This window comes from Harpia harpyja, chromosome 23 (assembly GCF_026419915.1).
Source record: "Harpia harpyja isolate bHarHar1 chromosome 23, bHarHar1 primary haplotype, whole genome shotgun sequence".
Taxonomy (NCBI): domain Eukaryota; kingdom Metazoa; phylum Chordata; class Aves; order Accipitriformes; family Accipitridae; genus Harpia; species Harpia harpyja.
Window position 1 is genome coordinate 15,220,869 of NC_068962.1, and position 25,792 is coordinate 15,246,660.

The 25,792-nt window shown below is 39.8% G+C and overlaps 1 protein-coding gene across 2 annotated transcripts in view; it reads left to right on the forward strand.

The window, feature by feature from the left end:
• The window catches only part of PTPRR (protein tyrosine phosphatase receptor type R), a 154,580-nt gene that overhangs the window by 2,520 nt on the left and 126,268 nt on the right, over positions 1–25,792 (forward strand). For both annotated transcript variants that reach the window (XM_052774616.1, XM_052774617.1), the window contains exon 2: positions 12,059–12,363. In XM_052774616.1, the coding sequence (XP_052630576.1) occupies positions 12,059–12,363 (305 nt within the window). The remainder of the gene's footprint in view (positions 1–12,058; positions 12,364–25,792) is intronic.

Below are 25,792 nucleotides of genomic sequence, written 5' to 3' on the forward strand. Positions count from 1 at the left end.
AAAGGTACTGTTTTACTAAGCTGATTTAGATACTAATTCCAATAAAGCATGACAGCTGTGTAAACAGAAGATTAAATCCAGTTGTGCTGTCGGTATACCCATACATTGCTTGCTGAAATCAAAGACACTTGTGTGTGCATCTCTGAAAACAGAATTAGGCCCTTCTGCTGAGTGCAGCAGGTGAAGTAATCAACCTATATAGAGCTTTCTGTTGGATGAAGACCTAAATCTGCAGCAACTGATTACAGGTCAGCATGAACCTTCAACTTACATTATGCATTGCATGAGAGAGTGCACGACAGCGCAGGTTATACTAGTTTTTAGTAGGTATGATCTAATACATGTTCTTGCAATAAAGAACTACTGTCTCCCAAGATGACTAGGAAGCATTGTTTCCTTGTAAAAGAATAGCAGGTGGTAGCAAAACCACAAAGTGATGCATTAGACTAACTTGTAATTAGAGAGCCATTTGAGTCATCCAGATTACTCAACTAATTAACTATTTCTCACCTCATTTTCTTTTTTAACAAATTTCGTGAACAGGATTAAAATATATGATTAATTAAATACCCAGTCACAAGAAATAGGCTAGGAAGATCAACTAGACTAGAAAAAAACTTAGTTAACAAACACCAGGTCAACCCAACACCCGCCTTATGTTAAAAATATCTCTTTAAGAGAGCACTTTTGCAGAATTTGCTTTTAAGATGAACAAACCCTGGTCCTGGAAAAGCAAAGAGTTAACAACTGAAGATTTGGTCAGGTCATCCAAGCCATGGTTTCTTGAGCAAAGGCCTTACACTAGCTGCTAAGGGCTCCTGTTACCTGTTTATTATTCATTTCATCAGTGAAGGGATGCATTGAAAACCTTAAGTCCAACCTTAAGGACCAATACTTCCCTACTAGCCAAAAGGAAGCATGTAGAACCTTGTCTCAACCTCTTGATGGATCCATTCCCCAAGCTCATCAGGTGAAATTCAGGGTAGGAAATAGTGGCATTTTATCTTCTTGGGGCAATGCTGTAATAACACGAGGATTGCTTATATCAAAACTGAAATTTCTTTGACCAGAGACTAACACTCCTTTGGGTAGAATTCACTAGGTGTAGAAACATGTTATAAATATGCTAGACTGGTTCTCAGTTAATTATTACCAAAGAGTGATTTTACTAGTTCTGCTGCGCAGAAACTAGTACTTCAGCTTTCCTGGTCAAACATGCACTGCGTGGTATTCTCATGGTTGGAAATGACTTGAGTGGACTGCAGGTTTTACTTAAGTGTTTGGGGGGCCTATTTTCTGTAAAATGCACAAGGTCTGTCACAAAAATAAGAAAATCTGGGGTCTGTACTTCTAGGGTTGAGGTGAGATCTGCACAAAATGCAGTCGCAATCAGATCCATTTCAGTAACCTTATGCTAATGAGTGAATAGTGCTAGCTTCTAAATACATCTAGAGTGAGTGTGAAGGAGCTCTTGATTTAAAAAATGTATTGGAATTCTGCTTCGTTACACTAACATAATCTAAATGAAGCTGGTACTTATAATTGCCTTCTTTAGAAAACATATTGCTGGCCATGAGTGGGTGTTTCTACTAGAATAGACATTTGTGCCTTTTATTAGTAGACTCGTGGATAATCAGAGGGTAGTCATTTGTCTCTTTAAAGGTTCTGTTGGGGAGAAATAGTTTCATAATTCAGTATCTGACTTCATATTTTTGAGGAAGTATTCAGTTGGAAAAGAGACTCTTGTCATGTTTTTACATGTGGAAATTCTTGCTATTCATAATTTTGAAAGACATCATCTTCTACGAGGGATTTATGTTCAGTACATCCATTAGGAAATTACTGAGGTTTGTGATCTTGGAAACCCTGCCTAATTTCATTTGTTGTATTATGAAAAGACTGAAGCATCTTAGACAGCAAAGGCTGGTTTCAGCTTCTCTGGAGAGTGAAGCAGGAGACTTGCTGAAAAACCATGAAATGTACTCTTGGGGGAATGTGTCTCTCTAGAAGGAGGTTAGTGAGATAACGGTGGGTGGCCGTGTTTGGTGGTGGTCCCCTCCATGGGGATGTTATGAGGCTTGATGTGGGGGACTAGAAGGAGGGGTAGGACTCTTACTCCATAGAGCACAGTCATTGTCCTGGAGGATTTTCAGCATGGTGTTGGAATAAGTACTTGGAGAAGCTTAGTAAGATCTGCTCAGAAATCCTCAATGTGATTTCCTAGAGCAGTATTACTGCAAAAAACCCCAGCCAAAACTTTAAGACTGAACCTCACTTCCCTTCGTTACTAGCTTCTGATTTCCTTGGAGATACTATATATTTCGTGGAGATACTATATATTTACATCCACGTTATGCAGAGCAGAATTTAGTCACAACCTTTATTTGGAAAATGACAGTAATGACAAAATTAGCAAATTGATGCAGCACTTTCTCACACCTTCTGGAAAAAAAAAAGTCTGATGTGAGACTATACAGTACATTAGTGCCAGGGCATAAGTATGGCAGAGCACTTAAGTGCCTTTGGGACCAATGGCTCATCTCTTAATTCACATGAGTAGACCTAGTGAAATCAATGGTCTGTGGTATCCAGTTGCATTATTGACATATCAGGCAGCAGGCCTATAAAACGAGATGGAAAGTGTCTTTTTGAAAAAGATACTACTAGTGCTTAATTCAAATTCACTGTAGCTGTGGATATTTTTGGCCAGGGCATTTTTTTTTTCCTACTGAAAAGGACAAATTCAGCAAAAATGAATTTGCAGTTGTTCCTATTTTCAGCAGATTGCTTATTAGAAAAGGAGGAAAATTCCTTGCAATCATCTCTCTCTCCCTCTCCCTCTCTTGTGTGTGCTGCCTCCCTCTCGTGTTGTACTCTTGTGCTCTCACACGTGTGTGCGTGCGCTTGCTCACTCTTACATACACAAACACACCCACAAACCGAATTGTATATACACCTGCACACATACTTATACACACATTTTGTACAAATTGATTTTGTCTGAATTTTTTGTTTTGATCAAAAGTTCTGAACAGTTTCTTTAAGGGCAATCAAAATATTTTTCCAAATTTTTACAATTGTCCTGTTCTTTGCTTGCTTAGCTCTGGTGTACGTTTCTTGCTCTGAATTTTGACTTGTCATAGGTACTGTTCCTCTGCTGCAAAAGGCCTGACCTTTTGATTACTGGACCTAGCTAGGAAAGTGCAGAACCCTTCCTATGAAGGACTGTGACCTTTTAGCCCTGTAATATGGTGTTGCCATTGCTAGTAACAAAGCCATAAGCTTTGTACGGAGTTTGCAACACGTCATGACTGGAGCCTGTCAGGCCTGCTCTGCCCAAACTTTCCTTGACCTGCCTGTTTTACTTGGTTTAGCTCTGACAGCAGTTTCTCTAATTGACTAAGCATCTATAGCTGTTTTAAGGTTGTTTATCTTTGCATGGTACAGCTCTAGTTTATACAGGTAGCAGTAACACGGGCTTTGTAGAACAGCAGAGGCAGTGAGCGTGGAGGCACAGGATGCGGCGTAGAGGAGTGCAGGCGTGGGACGATAAGAGATGGGGCACAGGCTTGGCACTGAAGACCACATGCTATAAAAAGCTCAGTAATGGGTAAAAATGCGGAGCTGGAGCTTGAGAAAACGCTTTTAGGGGTTAACAAAGAGAGTGAAGAAATAGTATCTAATGTATGTACATGGCACCATTTATAGTAAATTCAGAGGTAACCTGGAGCTGCAGACCAATTGAAGAAAGAGAAAGGTGTAAATGCATGTTAGCAAACAAATATATATATATGGCCCTAAGAGGAAGGAAGAAGAGAGGAGGAAGAAGAATCCCTCAGCATGAACATCATATTCCTCCTGGCGAAGGACTCCACATGCTGACAACTCCTCATAACATCCCTCCATTGCCAACACCAGTGTGAAACCACGGACCTTAGGAGCCAGAGAAGCAGCAGAAGGGTGAACGTTAACACCAGGTGTCGTGGTTTAACTGCAGCCAGCAGTTAAGCCCCAAGGAGCCGATTGCTCGCTCCTCCCCTGGTGGGATGGGGGAGAGAGTCGGAAGGGTAAAAGTGAGCAAACGCATGGGCTGAGCTAAAGACAGTTTAATAGGTAAAGCAAAAGCTGTGCATGCAAGCAAAGCAAACCAAGGAATTCATTCCCCACTCCCCAAGGGCAGGCGGGTGTTCAGCCATCTCCAGGACAGCAGGGCTCCATCATGTCTAATGGTGACTTGGGAAGACAAACGCCATCACTCCCAACATCCCCCCTTTCCTTCTTCATCCCCCAGCTTTATGTGCTGAGCATGACGTCCTATGGGCTGGAATGTCCCTTGGGTCAGTTGGGGTCAGCTGTCCCGGCTCTGTCCCCTCCTGACTTCTTGTGCCCCCCCCAGCCTGCTCGCTGGTGGGGTGGGGGGAGAAGCAGAAAAGACCTTGACTCTTTGTAAGCACTGACTGCTCAGCAGTAACTACAGCATCCCTGTGTTATCAACACTGTTTCCAGCAGAAATCCAAAACATAGCCCCATACTAGCTACTATGAAGAAAATTAACTCTATCCCAGCCAAAACCAGCACAGCAGGGAAAGGGATAGACAATTTTAATTGTATTATTGCTATTATTGTAACTTTTTGTATTATTATTCTTTGTTTTTCTATAAAAATTAGATCTAGGCTAATGATGCTTCTTGAATTAGACTGTTAAGATTTTCATTACATGAACAATAAACTCTCAGCTTTACTTATATGTATAAGATGTGCTTCACCCTTGTTCACGAACAAGACTTTGAATGTAACAGGGATGAGAAATTCTTCTAGCTGAAGGAGGCTGTGAGAAGCTATGCAGGAGCATGCCCAGTGAAAGATCATTAGGTCTAGCAGCCTACTTTGGGTAGGGAATATCTTCATTTGTATGGCTCTAACAGGTTTTGTCTTAAGAGGAAGCTGTGGTGTGAAGGAAGGATCTGATCAGGCTTTGTGTTTGGGCGTTATTCTCTGAATGATGGAAACAGTCACAGCCTGCAAGTCCCTCTGCTACCAGGACTGTTATACGTGGGAAAGTATTTTCCCAGGTGAATTCTTTTGTCAGTTTCAAAACCTCCAATGTGTTGCTTCATGCGTGTGCTACCAAACCAGCAAGTGGATTCATATTCTTCCTTTTCAGGTTTGCGTGGTTTGCCTCACAAGAGTACTTTTGAAAGTATGTTCGGCTGTACAGCTAATGGTGAAGTCATACTTTAGCCACTGTATAACTGTATTTTATTGGTAATAATTTTTGGTCCACCTTGCTGAAGTTGAACAGTAGTCTGTGTTTGGCTAAAACTGCGTAGCCTATCCTAATGAGATTTAGATTTGATTGATGTACTACTTTGCTGACAGGAAGACATACTGTTAACTAGATGGTACAGATGCATGGCATATTGCCTCCAGACAGCTTTTGTTTTCATTTGTGCTTTCAACATCATTTAAAACATTTTTATTTCCCACCAGATATGTTGACTCCTCTTGATATGTTGGGTTTGTTTTTTTTTTTTTTTTTCCTGGCAAGATAGATGAAATAGGAATAAAGCAATAGATTTTATATCTTTCAAAGTCCTAGCCAAAGGAAGGTCCTGTTGCCTGCACCAGAAGGGACAACCTTCACAGCCCAGAGAAGACAGAAGTCTTTTAAACCTATAGTAGTGTTTATCCTATGTCTAGAAATTACCAGTAGTTAGCATTTCCCTTAGCATCTTTCCAGTCGGGACTCCTGAGAGTTAGAGCCATGCTCATAAATGGCTAGCATGACATTAAGAATTTTAGCACAGATGCTAGGAGAGATTTCTTTTTCCCCCTCCCTCTGAGCCAACATCTACTTGGCCCTTGTATAGGCAAGAGAGAACTGTAAACTCTGCTCTGCAGGGTGTGAGTCCATTTCCATCTCAATGGACTAAAAAGAGGCAGGCAATGTATCTCCTAGCTGTAGGAACATTGGCATTATTGGAGAGGATTGATCAATGGTCTGCATAAGTACGTTGACCTGCCTTTCACCGTGATTCTGGGTGGCTGTTCAAGAAGAGATGAACCATGCAGACATTGGAATAGGCTGCCCAGGGAAGTGGTTGAGTCACCATCCCTGGAGGTATTCAAAAAGCCTGTAGGCGGGGTACTCCATAACATGGTTTAGTGGGCATGGATGATGGTTGGACTCGATCTTGAAGGTCTTTTCCAACCTAAATGATTCTATGATTCTATTGTGCAAGAGGTGATGGAGACCAAGCCTATCCAAAGTCTGACACTGGTTTTTAAGGTGTGAAGAAAGGTTGTATGGGACAAAGAGCATCTTTCAGAACAGCAAGCTAAGTGGAAATTAAAAAAAGCATGGGGAGCTCTGGGTACAAAATTTAATTACCCAAGTTAGTAAGTCTTTTTACTGAAAATGAGAAATTATTTGGCAACAGCATTAAGTACTGTTAACTCAGATTGCATTTGCGTTAAATTTATCTCTGAAACCAATCAGTCAAGTTTCAGCATGTTTTTCCCTTATGAAATGACTCTACATTTTCTGCCTTTTTTCCTCCAATTTCCATCTTGTTAGCATGAAAATCTCAAGCTGTGTAATATACCAAGATATCTGTAACTATAAAGCGACTTCAGTGTTATTATAGTGCTAGTTATAGTTTAATTGTGAGTTTTGAAACATAGGCGCTATGTGTCTGTATTCATGTGTGCATTTTACTCACTAATCAGGTATAGCACAGCAGTTCTGTTGATGGATTTGGGGTGACTGCACTACTTACAAGTAGTAAATATACGGTATACCTCTCATTACAGAAAATGGGAATGTTCAGGAACATACCTTAGTATGAATCTAATTTGTTCAGATTAAACCAAATAATAAGACTTAAGACAATGACCTCAAATTGTTTTTCCAGACACACGTCAGGACTTTAGACACCATTATCTTGGCCCTATCAAGTTTAGAAAAGAATGTTATGTCCCACTGGGACTCTCCTTTTCCAGTCAAATAAAGTTCTGGTTTCTGGCTCTAGAGGATGTGAGATGAAAAAAATCTGTAAAGCTGTGATATTTTTATGTTTTGAAAAGAGAAAACTGTGCTACTGTGTTACTGGCTTATTAATGGATCTTGACTATCTTGAAGTTTTTTATCTGTCTATTTTAGGGAAAGTTAAGGTATTTGGGAATTGGGAGTCTAACAATTTTCTGGCAGGTTGCTTTAAAATAAAATGTCAACTGTCTGAGACTATTCAGGGAGTCAAGACAGTCTAGAGAAATCTTGGGATTTCTCTGTTAAGCAGAGGCCAACTGGGAAGTCAGTGCCCATAACATCTTTCACATCAGATTCACTATTTATTATAGGCTTTCATTTCTGCATATGTAATACAAATTTGTAGTGCAGGACAGGCTCAGCAGCGTGTGCTATCTAGTGTTCTTGTGATTTACCCATCTGTTATAATAAGAAAATTTTGTGCTTCCCATGTACTGGGACCATATGGATATTTCACATGGACTTCTACTGACCCCTTCTCCATCATTCTTCTGTAGATTGGATTTTTTTTTTTTTTTAATTCAGGACGGAAATTGTTTTATCTTGTGTGTTTCTGCAGACAACTAAGAAAATACGGTTAACACATAGTTCAGGTGAACATAGCAAGCCGAACAGTTGGAACTAGCAGAACAGGGAGTTTCATAGGGATTTTTCCAATTTTCCTTTCAAGAAGGATGATGAAGACAAAGATGGCAACTGGTGGCAATGGTGGAAAAACTGAAATTAGTACAAGAAGTGAAGATGTTCAGATGTAGAAAGTATGCATTCTACATCACCCTGGAGCTTCTTGTTACACTTTAATAGATGAAGTGTTTCCGCTGGTAGAGGTTCTAGAAGCAAAACTCCAGGGACTGGAAATTCAACTAAAGATAATCTGAGATTTTGAGGAAGGACAATACTCTTGTACAGGAGAAACTAAATTAAAGAGGGGGGTTACCATGGAGGAACATGAAAGCAAGATCAAGACAGGCTTTCTTGTTAAAAAAAAAAATCTAAGGAAAAGGAGCAGCAGCATGTGAGGAGTTGCAAGGAAGAAAAAAAAGTCAGCCAGTAGGTAAAGAACAGAGGAAGAAGTAGCAATATTCATCAGGAGCCGAAGCCCAAGAAAAAGAGCGGTGACCAATCACTACATTGTACAGGCAGAAGAACTGGAAGACAGAGTCAACAAATCATGCCAGTATGAAGTCAGAGTGCAGCATCTGTTACTAAAGGGAATAGGAATGGTTATTACATGAGATGATGGTCTATATGAAGGAAGGGTAGGGTGTCTTCCAGGAGCAAAGGTAGATGCAAAACTGCTGCTAAGAGAAGTTCTGATGTGAGTTTGAAAGTAATCATTGATTATTGTTCATTTTGGAACAAACAATGAAGTAACATTTTCCACTGACATAAAAATAGCTATACATAGCTGAGAAATAGGTGAAGACTCAGCGTCCTTTAGATTGGAAGATGTAGCATGGAATCACAATCTGAACACGTAGTCTGTTCTCCTCAATGCCAAGGCGGAATAAACTATAATTCTTTGTAATACACTTGAGGGGAGGGAATTTTAGGAGAAGGAATAAAATTATTTTAGTTAAAGGGTGATATTGGCACTGGGTGAATATTACAAGTCAGTCATGAATAACTCTACATTCTGAAGTAGAGTTCAAACAGGGTAGCGTGAGCAGAATATCAGAACTCACTTTAGGATTAAGTTTGCTGAGTTTATGGAAGAGATACCTCTAGGAATTCTTTTTTTTAGCCTTGTCCTAAGCCCCATTTTCTGAATTTCTGTGTATGTTGGGCTATCTGAAGCTTAAAAGGCACCAAAATAAAAATTTTTTGCTCTCATACTTCAGTTCTTGATAGCTTCTGATTGTTTCCCTGGTGGCCACAAAGGAGCATTTGCTTTTTCTGTGTAGGTACAGGACTTGATATGGGAAACCCAGTCTTGTCTCTCTTAAGGGTTGGAAGCTGGCAATATTTAAAGGTGATGTGTAGCAGAAGTGCTGGTGTTTCCAATGACTTACTTTTCCGAATGTCTCACTGGTGCATACTGGTTGTGTTCAGAGCTGAAGTCCTGGGGGTCAAGAAGGAATATTTTCCCCCTTCATCAGATTAAGGGGAAGCTTTAGGTTGCCCTATAGTATCAAGTGTGGCCCACTTGTTAGGGTCACCTGAGGCATCTATAGCAGTCTGGGAGCCAAAGTCTACTAAGATCAATGAAGTTTTTCACATGGGGCACTGTGAATGCATGTAACCTACTTAAGCTACTGGGGCTATGTGGACTTCTCAGAAAACCAAATTCAGCCTTGTAATTTTCTTGGAACATGTTTGAACTTCTGCGCTGTCAGCTGGTAAAAATAGATTTGTGTGAGTGCAAAGAGTATGTTGTGTAATTAGACTTGTTAATTTCTCATTTCTACAGGATGGGCCATTACCAAAATATGTTTTGTTGTCCATCTAGAAAATCTGCTGCCATGGACCATGTATCAAATCCGCTGCAAGGACCTGTGTTAGTGATGGGATTTTTAGCATTCTAATGGAAGCGAGCCTGCTGGGATTTAGTGGGAAATGGTGATACTGCTGTTAAAAAGTACTGAGATTCATGAGCAGGCAAGCTTTTAGGGGAGTTCCTTTAACTATTGTTATATCAAAAATAAGACAACTGTTCAAGTTTTTCAGTGTTACTCTGGATTCAGTCAGGATTAACTCTGAAGTCATACTTGGGATTTACCTTGGTATTATTCAGTGAAGAATTTGGCCTAGTACTTAATTGTATTATTTTTTCTCCTTCTTTTAGTAAAAATAAATGAAATAAAAGGGGAATTTGGAATACTGAAGTGGGTAGGAAATGCAATATAAACAATTCCAGGAGAACCACAGTGGTTTTGATTCCCTTAGAAACAAAGCAGTAGGAATAAAGGAAGCAAAGAGGAACCACAGACACCAAGTGTGTGTGTAGTTACATTCCTGTATATTATCTATGACCAGTTTTGGAATACTGGTTGTCTGTGAAGGAGACACAGACATGAATCTAGCAAAGAGGTGACTGTGAGAAGTAGGTGACTATGAGAAGTGCTGATGTTTCTTTGTTTTTATTTTGCCGTTCACACAACTCTCTAAATTGCTAGGTAAGACCAGCCCTCAGGATTTTATCAATGAAGCCAACCCCCACGAAGCTTAATGAGATCCCAGCAAACTTAAGCTTTGAAATTCAGCTATTTCTAAGACTATACTCTGCAGTTTCTCTTTTTCCCCCACCCCCCGCTCTCAGTCATCTTCCCAAGCAAAACCTGACAACAGCTGTACTCGCGTGACCTCAGTGGTCATCCAGGAAGTTTTCAGTGTTTGTTTTTACCACTTAAAAGAGTAGCCTTAGGTTTAGCATCGTACTTTATAATATGGGGATCTCTCAGTGTACTGCAAAATGCAGGATTCTGTGTTCTGTCTTCTTACTACTGATTTTCTGCTCACGTATGTTACGAATTGCTTCACCACCTACTGACATGGACCCGCTTTTGGCAGCATTTCCCAGTGATGCATAGCAATACTGTAGCACAGATAAGGTATTGTCCTTGATTTTCCTAACCGAAATTTCATGAGGAAATTAGGTCAACAGAATGTAATTACCTACACTGAAATGTCCTAAGGGCACTGGGTAGAGCTGTGCAAATGACTGATTATTTTGATTTGCTTACAGAAGCAAGAAAATCAGAGGTGAAAATCAGTCTGAATAGAACAAAATGATTTCTTGTTCGACCTGAATTCAAACATGTTGGTTCTGAGCTGTTCTTCACAGCTCATTATGAGAATTACAATAACATTGATTTTATATTTTTTTTTTAAACTAAAAATCAGCACACAAATACAACATTGCCATAACTCCAACGGTTTCTGAAGAGGCAATTCCAAGCTGATCAGAGCGAGCTCTCCGGGTTCACTTCTCCTAGAACACAAAGTCCCTTTTGTACCACAGTGGGTTTCGTAGAGTGCTCTTCCAGGAGGTGACTAATGCAGCTTCAGTTACTTTTTATCTATGAAGGAGCTGACCCTTGCCTATTTTTCTGCTCAGAGGGACAGCCTGTCTTCCAGGCTGAGAGCTGAACTGGGCTGTTGTAGCTGTTCTGTTCTTCATAAAGGCACTAAAGATTCACCACATTTCATCCATTTAAAAAAAGAAAATCAAATAAAACTTTAGTTCTGGTTCCTTTCATAAAGGCATCATTAGGAAGTATTTTGACTATCAAAGAAAATTTATTTTTCACTAATACATAGTTTATTAAAACCATGTAACATAAAAGAGTTCTTTGTGCCCAACACCAAGGTATGCAAGGTATGGCTAAATCCACACACCTCTATCTCCTCTGCAGAGAGCCAGGTGCTCTGTTGGCTGGCCAGGCAATGCTTGAGTGAAGGTTGGGTCATAACAAGAGTTGGCACAAGGGACTATAAGGCCTCCTGATTTAAGCAGCTGAACAAGGAATGCAGAAGTATGATTATGGACTCAGGCATCTGAACTTTACCTTTCTTCTTTTTCTTACATGTTTAAGTCTGATTTTTGGGTCTGGTTCTTGGCCTTTTCTCCTCCAGTCCCCATATGTAAAAGATGATCACAGCAACTCTCATGTTTGGTATTACTGGGTGATTGAATACATCAGAAAGTGGACTGCATATGTTTTCCTATTGGAGTTGATACCGATACAAAAGTTGGACTTGGCTTAGCTTGTGCTCTGTTCTTGCACATCATTTTGGAAATGTAACCCTGGCTGAAAGTATAAATAATATTTTTAAAAGCCCTGTAAAAATGAGTTTAAGAATGTGATACATTTCACCTACTTAGTAAACTCTCTGTAGTGTTGTTAAGCTATTGCTGTATAAATTGCTTTGTGGAATTTTAAGGGAGTTCTTGTATTCCACAAATATTCTTTCCAAATCTTGCAGAACCTAAAGATCTCATCAGATTTCCGGCGCCGTCTACAGAATATCAAAGAGAGACATTCTAAACTTATTCTTCTCTTTCTACAGGCTGCTTTTCTGGAGACAATGACCACTTTTTGGCGATTCATCAGCGAAAGAGTGGAAAACCTGTGTTTATTTATCACCATGTGCAGAGTGTGGAGAAAAGTCTGGATACAGACAGTTATAAGAATTCCAAACAAAATTTCCATTCTTCTTCCCACTCCAAAATAAGCAAGTTGCACCCTGCAATAATTGTCAAATCAACCTTCCCCAGACCTGCCTACGACCCATCCCTCAATCTGTTAGCTATGACTGGTCAAGATTTGGAAGTGGAAAATCTCCCTATTCCTGCAACGAATGTGATTGTTGTGGTAAGTGCCTTTTTCTGGGTTCTGGAGGATTTTTGTGAATAAAGATGGCTGTAGATAAATATAGAGAGATTGTAATGTGGGGTATCCAAAGTTCATATTCCACTGCCTGGCTGATCATCTAAATCTAAATAACGACCACACGTCTTGAATCTCTTCACTTCAGTGGAATTTGCATTCATATAGACTCAGCATGATCAACAAGCACTCTGATGAACCAGTGCAGAATATAGCCTCTCTGTAGGTAAAGAACTTACCTTTGCCTCAAATGCTGTTAATCCTCTTGTCTTGATTGATGTTTGCACTGCTTTTGCTGGATGGGTTTTAAACTTATTCTGCACAGGGCACAAGAAAATGTACTTCAGGGAACAATTCTAGAAAGGCAAGGAGATTTTAGAAGGCTGACGCAAAGGTTTTATTCACTTCTATTTCTCGAGTAAATCCACCATTATGCTTACATAGCTGTTTGAAAACAAGCCTTTTTCTCGCAAAGAATAAGAACTATGTTTTTGTTGGTGTAAACCATATGCGACACATGGGCTGGGACCCTCCTCGCTCAGTTAACTGTGTGTGTGATCTTTCCCATTCTCAAAGAAGTGATGGCAGTGTTCCCTCCTGCAGTGGAGGGCACGTCAGTGGAACCGTATACTGATGTCACCCTGCTGCATCCTCACCCTTCATGCCTGGGGAGCCGCATATTGTCAGTAGAGCTGTCCTCTGTGGAAAGCACAGCACAGTCTGTGTATGTTCTGCACAGACACTGCTCTGCCTCACCCTGGTGCACAGGTAGCCCTGCTTGATTATGGAGAAGAGCGTTGGGCTCATCCTTCTCCTTCCTGGAGGGAAGAACAACCATTCAGAATGGCTCATGTACTCATTAGAGTGAACTAATAAAGATTAAAGTGAAACAATGTGACTAATTACAGTCAGCAGCTATTTGCCTAATTCTGTAAATTACTCTGTACAGAAGGTGCTAGATTAAAAGAGAAGGGCCTTTACAAACAAGGAAGAGGATAGAACATGCAACACTAGGGCACGTTAGCACACAAAGTGTTTCAGAATCGCATATGAATTCCTTGTACTGTTTGTATCTCCAGAGATCTGCCCTCGTGAATGCACCAAATGCAATAAAGGCTAGTGACACAGACAAGAATAATTAGAAAAAAAAAAGGGTTGTAATTTTATTAGTCTAACATTAAAGTTTTAACAGTTAAAAAATACTATCGGGGAACTAGGCTCAAAAAACCATACCCTGGACTTTTTGCATCCTACATGAACAAGACCTCCTAATTTGAGATTAGATGGCTAGCATAGTCAGTGGACTAGATTCAGTTGTATGTAAGTGTCCATATCAGACCAAAATAAGGTACTGACAGCCTTGCTTCACTGGGGACATGCCAGCTGTACAGAGTCCCAATACTGAATGGTATTGATCAGGAGGAGGAGATGCCAAGCAAGCTGGATACACCTATGCCCCAAGCTAGCCTAAGCCAGCAGGGCCAACTCCATAGTAAAGGTACCTGCTCTCTTTTTTCCATAGCAAGCATTATTTCACCTCCTGTGAAGGTGAAACCTTTCTGCTAGTGCAAGGAACTCAGAATAAGCATGGCCCCTCATTTTTTTCATTAAATGACACTGTTACCTATGGCATGTTATTTTAGTAGAGCTTTGCACACTTTTGGAGCCCAGCATTCCTCAACTTGCAATGGAAGAATACTGCAAAATATTCTGGGGCTACCCTGATTTTAGCTGACTGGCTCTGTGCCTGCATTAAAAGCTAAATGAGGCAGATTTTCAATTGGCAATCAGATAAAAAAAGATCTATTAAATCTACATTAAGTTCTCATTAAGTGACCTCGGTCTGAAGCTTTGCTGCTGCGTTTCTAGGATGGAGCTGCTGCTCTGAAGCCTTCTGTTCTGGCTGAGAACCATATGTGCTTTAAGGGGGGGCATAACAGCATGAGCTAATCATGACATGAAAGCTGTTTGTTGCTTGGGATCTTCAGCTATCTCTGGATGTGTTGAAGGACAGTGGTTTTGGTTTGTTTTTAATATCATCCTTTCAGAAGAAGCCTTTGGGGAAGCGTATGTTTTCAAGCCGAAGTGCTGGGAGTCAGACCGCTCATTGGAGTAATCCCACCCTAAGAAATGTTGAAGGTGTCTTCCTCCAAAGGGCAGCTGTCCCACAGCAGGGTGGCTGCCGTAATCCAAGCACAGCCCTGCTCCTTCCAGGTCTCTGCACTTCGACATTTTGTTTCTCCCTCTTGAATGTCACCTGAAGTAGATTGTAACGTTAATGTCATTGCGAAGGGAGTCTGTTCTGGTTTGAATGCACGTATATCGCTCCCTCTTTGTTTCGAACTAGCACTTACTGCTTGTTGCTCCTTTTTGATTTTTATCGTATAGGGCAAGCGGCAACATTTGTTGTTTTGCCCTGGCTGACCCTTTTTGTTCCAGCCTTTAGCAATGTTGTTGGTTGCTCAACTTGAAAGGGCAATTGCTAGTGTTAATGCTTCCTGTAATCCAGTTACATGACTAGCGCACATTGTGATTTAGTATGAAAGCCAGCGACGGGGGTTATTTTTTAAAATAAATCAACGGTGTTGCGGCTCTGCAGAGGGGAGGAAACTGAATTCAATCTAATTTCAGTGACTTGAGGTCCATTTTCTCCATGATCGAGGTGGAAAGGTAGGGTGAATGGATGCCTAATGTAGAACTATTATAAGGTTACATTTTGTGCTAAGGACTAGACCATCTGACAAGGAAAATGTTGCCAATGCACAGCAGAGTGCTCTGAAGCCAAGAATTCTGCAGGTATTGTGTCAAAAAGTGATGTTTTGTGACTATCAATAAAGAATGCATGTTAAGAAGTAATTTTACTGAACATGGGGGGAATTGTAGTGCTTGTTTGCCTAAGGGAGGAAGAGGAGGGATTTATTTTCTGGGGGCGAGTTTTATGTAAGTGAAGGCTTTCCATCACGTTACCTAGTATTAAGTTCCTGTTGGGTTTTTTTTTTTTTGTGTGTGTGTGTGTGTGTTCAATGCACATTGTTTGTTGAGGGAAGTGAGGACAATCCAGAGCTCTTAGAAGCATTTTGAGTGTTCTGTAACTGCCTTAGTGCTTACCCATATGTTCTGTTTAGCTGCCTGGCTAAATGACGTGAGACCAACTTATTTGAAAATTGCTTGGTTAACATACAGAATTACATAGTTTTTTGTAACGCTTGAGAGTTTTCTATTTGTATGGGTTTATTCTGGATCGCAGAAACTATACACTCATTGAACATATTAGAGAGTTAGTAGTGAAATGAACAAGTTCTCCAAATGTTTATTTGTGTTTATTCCAAGTCTTTCCAATACTGAATCTGAGCACCACCAGGCTCTAGGCAGTACATGGAAAGTAGAAATAGTCTGTGGATAACCACTTATGATTAAAACTGTTCCTGTCTAACACACTTGTTAAAAAACCCAAACATACATTCATATATATAGTTAGGGCTGAACTTGAGAGAGAAGCAGAAGGACTTGTAGTAAAGGTTACAGCTCAGACTAGGTCTAAAGTATCACCTCGTGGAGGTGCTAAAGCATCATCCCTTGTAACCTGATATAGTTTGGTCTGTCCAGAGGATCGCTCAGGCACACAAGTGTGTTGTACTAAGATTGGACCAAGCTCCTCAGATGCTTTTTTCACTTGTAGCCTGTGAAGTGTTTCAGAAATGTAAAGGTAATAAACTTGCTCAATATATCAAGACTTTCCCTTTCACACCTCGCTATTACTATATACCTTCTTGTATAAATGTGAAAATCTGTGTCCTTCTGTTGCTTAGAAAGGTCACTGCACTGTGCAGTAACCTAAAATTCAGTGCATCTCTTCAGTTTTGTTTGGTTTACATGAGTGTTACTGAACTGAGTTGATTTAATTAGAGTTTCTCTCAACTAATGTCAGTAGGACGTAAGATTCACAGCCAGCCATACAGAGCTTCTCTTCGCCTTTACCGTGGCATTTTGTGTAAGGCTGAACACCTCAGAGCTATAGCTCTGCCATACCATTACGTTTATTTTGTCACCAGTGTTTGAACCATCTACCTTCAAGCACACTGAAGAGCACAAGGAAGAGCTTCAGGTGCTACTGCTTTGAGAGAGGATTCAGCAGAAGAGTAAAGCACAGGAATGTATGTATCTGTAAGTAGATATCCACATGTGAACTAGGTATTCAGGCTTCAGTATAGGCAGTGGAAATCTAGCCTATTGGTAGTCTATTAAGCTATCTAGCACTTTTCTAAACAATTTCTGGATTATTAGGGAGTTAATACAGGTGAGGGACCATATCCAATAGTCAGACTCGATGTGATCATCCTGTTTTGGAGATTAGGACTGACACGGGCTATTTCCACATCAGTTTTCTCACTGCCAGAGAGCGGTACCAGATGCATTTAATCTACTAGTAGAACGTAGCCTTGGTGTCTGCTTCAGGGTGAGCTGAGTCTCTCCCTAATCCCAAATGGCTGTGGTGGCAAGATTTCTACTGATGACAGTGGGTTCTTAAGCACCAACTGTGCGCTGACTACCTACATATTTATATAAATTCATACATGCACACAGACATGTACATTTAGTGCCATCTTAATCTGGAGCTGATCCCATCTTAAACAGCACATTTTATATTGAAATAATGTGGAAAACCTTTCCAAATCTAGGCACAGTTCAAGTAGATGGGCTGCTTCTGGGTGGCTTTGGGTAGCTGAAAACCATGAGGCTGTGAAACCACAGCAGAACTGCTTTTACACTTATGTCAAATTCATCCCACAAATACTGCTACATCCTCTTGTCTAACTTTGCTCATATTACATACTTAAAGATGCATCTTTTTCTTGGTTACTGACATGGCCTTACACGTATAAGTTTATTCTTCCATCAGTTCCCCATTTCCTGATGCATCAGGTTTAATTACCAGTGTCAAGGCCCAGAACTCATCTACCTTATTTGTTCCTATATTTTATTTCATTATTCCTACCACTTTTTTCTCAGCTGGAAATGTCTATTTTTCTAATTCCTTGTACTTTCTGTGAAGCCATGCCTTCCACATGGAATGTCATCTCTAAGTTCCTCTAGTATCACACAGGATGTCCTACCCTCTCCTCCTTCATGTATCCACTCAAGACTTACTTTTGGTGCAAGACTTGCTTTTTTCCTTTTAAAGATCAGCCAAAGGGAACCAGACTACAAAACACCCTTTCTTCTGAACGCTGAAATTGTCTCTACTGACTGGCTTTGTTAGAGTGCCATAAGAAGAACTGCATGAGGAGGGCTTGATAAAAAGGTGGGGGCATCCAATCCTTCCGATCATTATCAGTGAAAAAAAATGTTTTCCCTATAGGTACATTTTTGTGTAGACATTTAATATAGTTTTCTCTTCATAGAAATGGAACAATGTCTGTGGAATTTGCTTTTTACTTTTCTTTAAATGAAAAATGCATGTTTTTTCTCACTGGTATTTTGGTAATATGAGATGCCCTCTTTTTCAAGTCATAGAGTTCTACTGAATTAGAGGAGTAGGATACAGAGAGCCTTCTGAGTCACAGCACCAAGCTGCGTGTGATATTTCTGTGTACCAGAAGGTAAATGGCCTTCTGGGAATCCCAATAAGATGTTCTTATGTTTTTTCACTAGTAACCTGTTCCAACTTTCCCCAGCTGTCCACTCCACTGACTGACTGTTTTCCCATAATCTCTTACTAGTCTTTTCCCTGATGTTGAATACCTTGCCTTGATATAAGATAAAGTCTCTTCCTTTTTTTCAGTTCTCTTTGTTAGGAACTTTTCTGTCTTTCAAATACTGTGGCAGCGTCTGCTGGCACGGCATCCACCCAGTTAACTGGCCCAGTAAAGCCGTGGTGAACAATCTGTAAAGTTCTATTTAAATGTTTCTGTCTCAGTCTGATAAAAATGCATAGAAGTCTGTGAGAAACTTTGATGGCTGAGAGTGATCCATTAGACCAGAAATTTAGGATTGCTTTTAGGCAACAGACCAAAAGTCATTCTTCATTTGGAAGGGAGAGGAGGGGAGAGGAATAGATAAGGCTGGGGATGTTCTTGCAACAGAACAGGCAGGGTTTCTGAAGCAAGTGGTTTGTTGTTGCTCATGCACCGTCTGCCTTCCATCATGTGTTGCGTGATACGTTACACTACAGTTAGTTTGGAAGTTATTCAAAATGGTAATTTTATCTTCCTATTACAGCCTGTACAGTAAAGTCCTAATTATCACTGGGATAGATGTAGATGTATGTATATGTAGTTCTATCTATAGCTAGATGTAGTTATACTATGTTGTAATAACAGAAGTGACTAAGGAGCTGCTTTTTGAATACAGCATGAACCTGGGGTCTCAGCCTTGAGTCTGTCAGGTTCCGAATCCAAAGGCCATTTACCTTCAGGGGCACAGAAAGACCACACGCAGCTTGGTGCTGTGACTCGGAGGGCTCTCTGTATCCTACTCCTCCCATTCAGTAAAAGTTCCCGAAGCTCACTCCCTCTGTAGGCCTTATGAAGAGGTGGTCAAAATACTTTTGAAAGTATATTAAGCTACAAAATGGGGTGAGCATAAGGCAAAAAATATGTTATGAGTGAGGAGAACAAGTAGTCCATAAAGTGGCAGGTCAACCAGTGCTGGGGCTAACAGCCAAGCTAACTGTCTATGAAACGTAACAAAAAGTCAGATGTCACTTTTTGTCACTTAACATCTGTTATTGCTGACCTAAGAGAGGGACTGGCACTGGGTCAGGCAGAGGAGGCATAAATCATGTCTCTGCAGTGACTTCTCAAAGGAGCCTTCTGAGGAGTAAGATCTCAAAATCCAGTAAGGTATCAACTGTGTCCTCTCCGTTTCCAGGTCATGTGTTCATCTTGTGCTTGGAACAACAGAGGACAAGTGCCATGTTCATAGACAGTGAAGTTTTAAGACCTTATTATAATTACAGTGCTAAATTGCTAACAAGCTCTAAATGTTAGTCACGCGTTACAACAGTGGGCAATATCAGTCAGTACCCTTAGTGTGATTGTTATAATCACTGTTGTGTCCCTTTACACTTTACATCATGACCCCGGACATCAGGTCTTCACAGTATTTGGCTTCTAGACTCAAGTCCACCTTCTAATAAGAGATTGATGCTCACCATTATCTTAATCCTTTCTTAAGTAATTATACTAGACATAACATGTGCAGTAAGCCTTGCCAATAGACCTAGTAGCCTACAGCTCTGTCATTCTAGATTTTGTTTGCACAAAGAAATCTAGAGAGTCTGCATTAGTTGGCCTCATTTGCTTTCTGCTTCCTTCTGTGCACTTCAGCAGGGATAATTGCATGCTGAACCATTATCATAGTACTGTGTTTGCTGTCGGTCTTTGTGGAAAACAGGAAAGATTGCATTAGGTTGTAACATGCACTAAAACCTCCTTAAGGCACTTTTTTGTCATCTGACTTGCAAAATGTTGAAAGAATGTTAGTGGGATATTCAGCAGCCCAGTGCTTTAATTGATTAGCTTACTGCTGGCAACTTTGGGGTTATTTTTTGTAACGTTCAGTGGGATTTTAAACTTGCAAAAAAGCTAGTCATGTCTTTCACAAATTGCCTAGATCCTCTTTGGTCACAAAGTTTTCCTTTTCCTGCATTTTTTAGTGAAGGGAAGATGTTTCTTGAAGTAATTTAGTTTTCTTCATAAGCTGCACAGTTTAAATGAAAACTGGATTTCAGGAGCAGGCATTTTATATGTTTTTAAGCTAAAGCCTAAAGTTTCATTGACAGTTAGCATTGTGCGGTTCATCTGTAAGAAGGTAAGTGTCGGCTGTTCCATACTTCTTTCAGCTGTACATTCCTATATTCCTCACCAGTCCCAGCTATAAAGTAGATACCTGTGTGTAGCAGAACGGAATCTGCCGATGTTTTTCCGTTCTTCGAGTTGTTGGGTTTTGTCCTCCAGGAAAATCTTTATTAATTGATAATTTTTTTATTTTTTTGCAAAACAGAGATTTTCCATGAAATTGGATTGAATTCAGCCACAGTTGCAGCCAAATCAAAGATCTTAACTTCTGCTTAAGCATTTTCAAGATATCTCAGAGGTGCAGGGGAACTGAAATGTGAGAGAGAGGCTGTATGCCCAAATGTGGGAGACCTGGCTCCAAGCCTTGCTCTAAAGGGGGTAGAGGAGAAAACTGAACCTGAGTCTTTCTTATTTCACATGATCTAGTCACTGAGCTAAAGGGTACAGAGTACCACTTATCTCATACTCACAGATGAAATGATTTGTTTAACCCAGAACACATCGTTTCAGCCAACTGAAAATTCAGAGAAGTGCTGATCTTGGGCTGATCCAGTACAAATTTCTTGTATGTGTTTTGATTTGGTCTCCAAAACAGGGAAAAGACCCACAAACAAACAAACAAACAAGCCCCCTGCTGCCTCCTTATTACTTACATGGCCCTATTTATTCCTGTGATTGAAGTAGACTTCTCTACCATTTCTGTGCCATGCTGTACTGAATTCCAGGAGAAAAGACCCAGAGATTTAGACAACAGTGGGTTTTCTGTCCCTGCTCTTTGTTCGGCTTTATGACAATGCCCAAACTGCACTTTGGGTGTTTCAGCATTCGGCTTTGGAGGTCGCCTTGCACTCCTTACCGGTTGGAACTGCACTGACTCCATGACCCTGAACAGTACAGGCAGGCTTGTATTTCAGCAGGTGTTCAGGAGATTGCTATACCACTATCAATGTTCTGTTTTCCTTTTACAAGTGAGCTGAAACCTATTACTGCCTGAATTTGACTAAGGAAAAGGAGAAGTTTCCTGGCACGCAGAGTTCCAGGTGCCATCACTGGAATCACACACGCTTGACGTCCAAAATCATAAATGAACAAAATGGCCCTACTGGGGTCATGAGACCCACAAATAAACAAATCACAATAAATCTATGCGTTGTGTTGATAACGGTCAGGAATAAAGACTGAAGAAGCCCTTTTTTGTCTTTTTTTTTTAATTATTTTTTTAGCACCCTCAGAGAGCTATCTTTGTGAAAACCCAAGTCCCCTACAGTAACATTTAAAAGGCAGATAAAGGGCACTCAGATAAAAAGACAGCAAGACAGCATGTGTTTCTTTATCAGTCAATGTTTTGTTGGACCTGGCAGTTCAGCCTCTGGAATAATGCTTTTGGTTCTTCACTTCTGACATCATTGTTAGGAAAAGTGACAGCTTCTATAAAGTTCCTCAATAGATGGTTCATAATGTGTTCTATGTAACCCCTTAAATATTAAGCCTTATAAAAACTGCTTTTGAAAAAGAAAAATAATATTTTTTGATATCATCGCTACATTAACGTGATATTTTTAAAACACAGTGATATTTTGAATCAGACAAACATTATTAGGGAGCAGAAGAGGATCTTTTGAACAGACTTTTTAAAATGCTTCATAGATCAAGTATTACTGCACTTTGGCATCTCTTTTGCAAAAAATAAATATTGAATTCTGAAACGAAATGCACAGGCTGGCAGGATATTGGAGTTTGAAAGTGATCGCATAGCTGTCAACTGAATGATGTGTTTTCAGTCACCTCAGTATTGAAATGGTTCATGGAAAGGGAGATAACCCAGGGAGGTAAGCAGAGAGGTGCAAAGTCTTTGTCTGTCTTTTGTTGTTGTTGCTAAAAGCATTTAAGTAATGTTCTGCTGTCCTTCCTTTGAAGGTCAGTCATGACTGACAATTTGTAATGGAGCTAATTCTTGTTTGGCTCTGCACCACAATAAACTGGTGGAAAATACTTTTAGCGGATATAGTGCTTTGAATTGAGTATGTGGTCGAAGCATCATGAAAAGTGTTGGGGGTATATATCAAGAGTGCTAATATAATAGCATTGAATAGTGCAGGAGAGTGGTTGACTGCTTATGTTATATCTATGTTTATTTAAACATGAATTGAAACAGATTTACATTTCAGCCTTTATTAACTGTTGGAGAATAATAGTGGAATGCCTACTTTGTACAGATTTGGCTGAGGATATGCATTCTCCTTGGGAATGCTCATTGTGTAATACACTGTAGCATAGAAATCAATGACAGTATAAATCAAGATTTTTATATTTACAGTATGCTAAAGTAAATTTTGCTTGATTTACACAATGTCATTGATTGAATTCAATTTCATTTTTTGCCCATTTTCCTGTTGGTGTTTTTAGAATAAGAGGTCATCTTTTTGCTGGTACTAATTGTACTAGTAATCTTGTTTCCTTTTTGAAAAGGCACTGAAAGAAATAAGGATCACTTCAGTTACAGTCCTGTGGTGTTCTGGCAACACTTAGAGCTGCTGATATGCTTTCTTTGTGCAACACATAATGTATTGTCTAATTAAGAACACAGCTCTGGAGGCTTACCTTTACAAATAGACACGATATTTCAATTTTATGTAATAAAAATTATTTCACATTATAACAGTTTAATTTCAGGTACTGTACCATGTAGTTCTATAGTAGTGCAGTCTTCTGAGCTGACAGGTCATTAAAACACAAATGTTTTAGGTTAGTGGAAGAATGACCTTAAATATTGCACTCCTAGAGCCTTTGCATTCTTCAGGCAAAGTAAAACTAAACCAGTATAGAAATTATATTTCTTGTCTTAAGGTGATAATGAAAAATAAGCATGAAGCAGACGTTGTCACCAAAACCTCTCTCATAGGCTTTCTCTGGAATGGTGCTACAGAGTGCTGTGGCTCTGCCTAATTAGCCACAGTAAAAGTGCATACAGGCAATAGAAATTAACTTGAATATTAAAAATACTCACTTCCTTTCTTCCACTTTTTTCTGTTTAAACTATAGCTGCACTAGTTAAAGACCTCTCCCCTTTGTCCATTGCCTACTGTGACATAAACTTAGTTTTAAGTGTTTCTAGATTGACCCTCATAGAAATACTCTGTTAAAGGATGGCTGGGGTGGGAGGAGGGAAGGTGATAATTAGCTGTAGGAACACCGCTCTGGCATGCTGTATACATACTTCTGTGGTTGGAACAAGAGACTATTGACTGGAGTTGGGAGAACAAGGGAACATAAAATGCAAATTTAAAAGACCACCCAGATAATGGAATAGCAAGAAAGCTACTGAATGTTGATGAAGAAAATTATAAAAAAAAACCCCAGCAACTGACCCCTCTAGAAATAGGTAATAGGACAATAATTAACTAGATAATTTGAAGTCCATACACTAAATCAAAAATTTGATTGTAGCTTTAATTTTTAAATATGCTTCCTAAGAATCTGCCTGAAAATGGATATAACCTTTAATGAAATAACCGTAATGTGAGGCTTTCAGTAATGAATGAATTAGAAAACCATATGGATGCATTAAGTAGAATAATAAATGTGCCATACACAAAAGTAGGACATCCATAAATCATATATGATGTCCCTTCTCATCAGTTCCTGGCTCTTTGAGTCTTAATTGAAAGTCAGGGTAGCTGGATATTAGAAAAACTAGATTTGTTAGTCAGATAACAGACAACTTTCATTAAAGCATTAATTAATTTTAGAAGGCTGAGGGCCTGATACATTAAAAATACTTGCAGAGCAGTGCTACTTTAGTCATGTTTTTTCTATTTTAATTACTGTCTTCCTCTGGTCAATGAAAGTTATTAGTGTTCTACTTTAACTTGCTCAGCGAGTCTGATGGGATACTATTGTGTTTATAGAATTAAGTATTGTCTTGCTCAAATAATTCCAAATGCTTCAAGTGGCTGCATGGTACAGTAACAAAAGTAAGATGGCTATTCTTACAGTAACTGTGAGTGAACTTGTTTCCTCTTTCAAAGGAAGAGATTTGGAGGACTTGTGTTAGGCAGTTCATTCTATGCACAGTCCTTCATGCCAGCAGAGAAAAAGGAACACTGCAGAAAATACCTTTTTTGCTTTTTTCTTTTTGCTTTTCTTGTATTTAAACATACTAATTTAAAATATCTTTTTATCACCTTTAATAGTTTCCCTCCTGGAATCTAATCTCATTAAGAAGATGGCCAAACCAAATGTTTTTCATCACTCTTACAAAATGAGAGCACAACATACACGCTGAAATTAATGTGAGACTTAAGCTACAAGCTTACTCTGCCAAAGAGGTACACGTCTATGTCAAAATGATCAGGGTTGTTTTAATAAAATACTTCAGGAGATTTTTTAACAAATAACTGGATTTACAATATTGGTTCTAAAAATATAAAAGATTCAGTCTGACTAATATTATTCAGTATGAATAGCACATCTTTGTGGTGGTGATAAATATGCTAAGAAAAAGTAGAGACAGGCAGCTTATTTTCAAGGATCAAATTTATTTCTGTACAGGTGGTAAGAGTAGGATGTTTTTATAATTAATTCTCCATTATTCAAAGTGAGGGACTAAGGGATGTTGTAGATAATGAAAAAAACCCTGATAGTGTAACAATATAATGATATAACATAGTAAGATCATGATGTAGGTGTACTGGGCACAGAGTTAGCTCACGCCTATCAGGGCTTGCTAGCCAAGGCCTAGCATCAATGCACAGAGCTGGCCGTCTCTAATCAAAAAGTCCCTTGGAGTCCCAATGCCAGGGAATGTGTTGCAGAACATGAAGAGCATCAGTATCAGCGCTGAGCTGCGGTATCCTCCTGAGTCTGAGCTACCACTGCTTAAGGGCAGCTTTGGTCTCTCCACATTCATGTGCCATTAAACTGAAATCCGAGGGCAGCTGAGCAGTGACTATATTTCTAGGCCAGAGAACGTATTTCTAGGCCAGACTCAGATGCTCCAAACTGCCCTACCCACAGTCAAACCCTTTCTCTCCTTCTCATGTAATTGAACTTTCTTCTCCTGAATGCTACCAGTTTGTTTGGCTGGCCAGCCAGGTGTGTTCAATGGTTGGCAATGCTTTCTCTTGGCCCACATCAAATTCACTTTTGCTTTCTACCATTATCTTTCAGCGGACCGTCAAACTGGCTTGGCTTACAGCTGTAGGCTTTCCTAGGGGCTAGCCAAAATTTCCTTACGTGCCCTCTTTGACTCATGGGCTGCCAGTTGACCAGTCCTGATCTGTTATGAGCACAGCCCTATAAATTCTTTTCATTAAAGGTAAGAGACTTTAAACGAAGAATCCAGTGCTTTTGGCATGCTGCATATTCATCTCTTTTGATCAATCACTGCAGAAATCAAATACTTCAGAAATACATATCTGCTGCTTGAAAGGACTGTTCAATCGCTGTGGCCTCATTAATGTCTTGTGTGTTGCCAGTCCCAGTGATCCCAGCCTTTGCCAAACACAGCTGTCTAAGTTTGGCAAAGGCTGCTAGCTTTTCTTTGTCTTAATGTTGTTATAACCCTCTCTATCCATTGCTCTACTGCTATTGATCTTTGCTCTCTTGGCCATGTT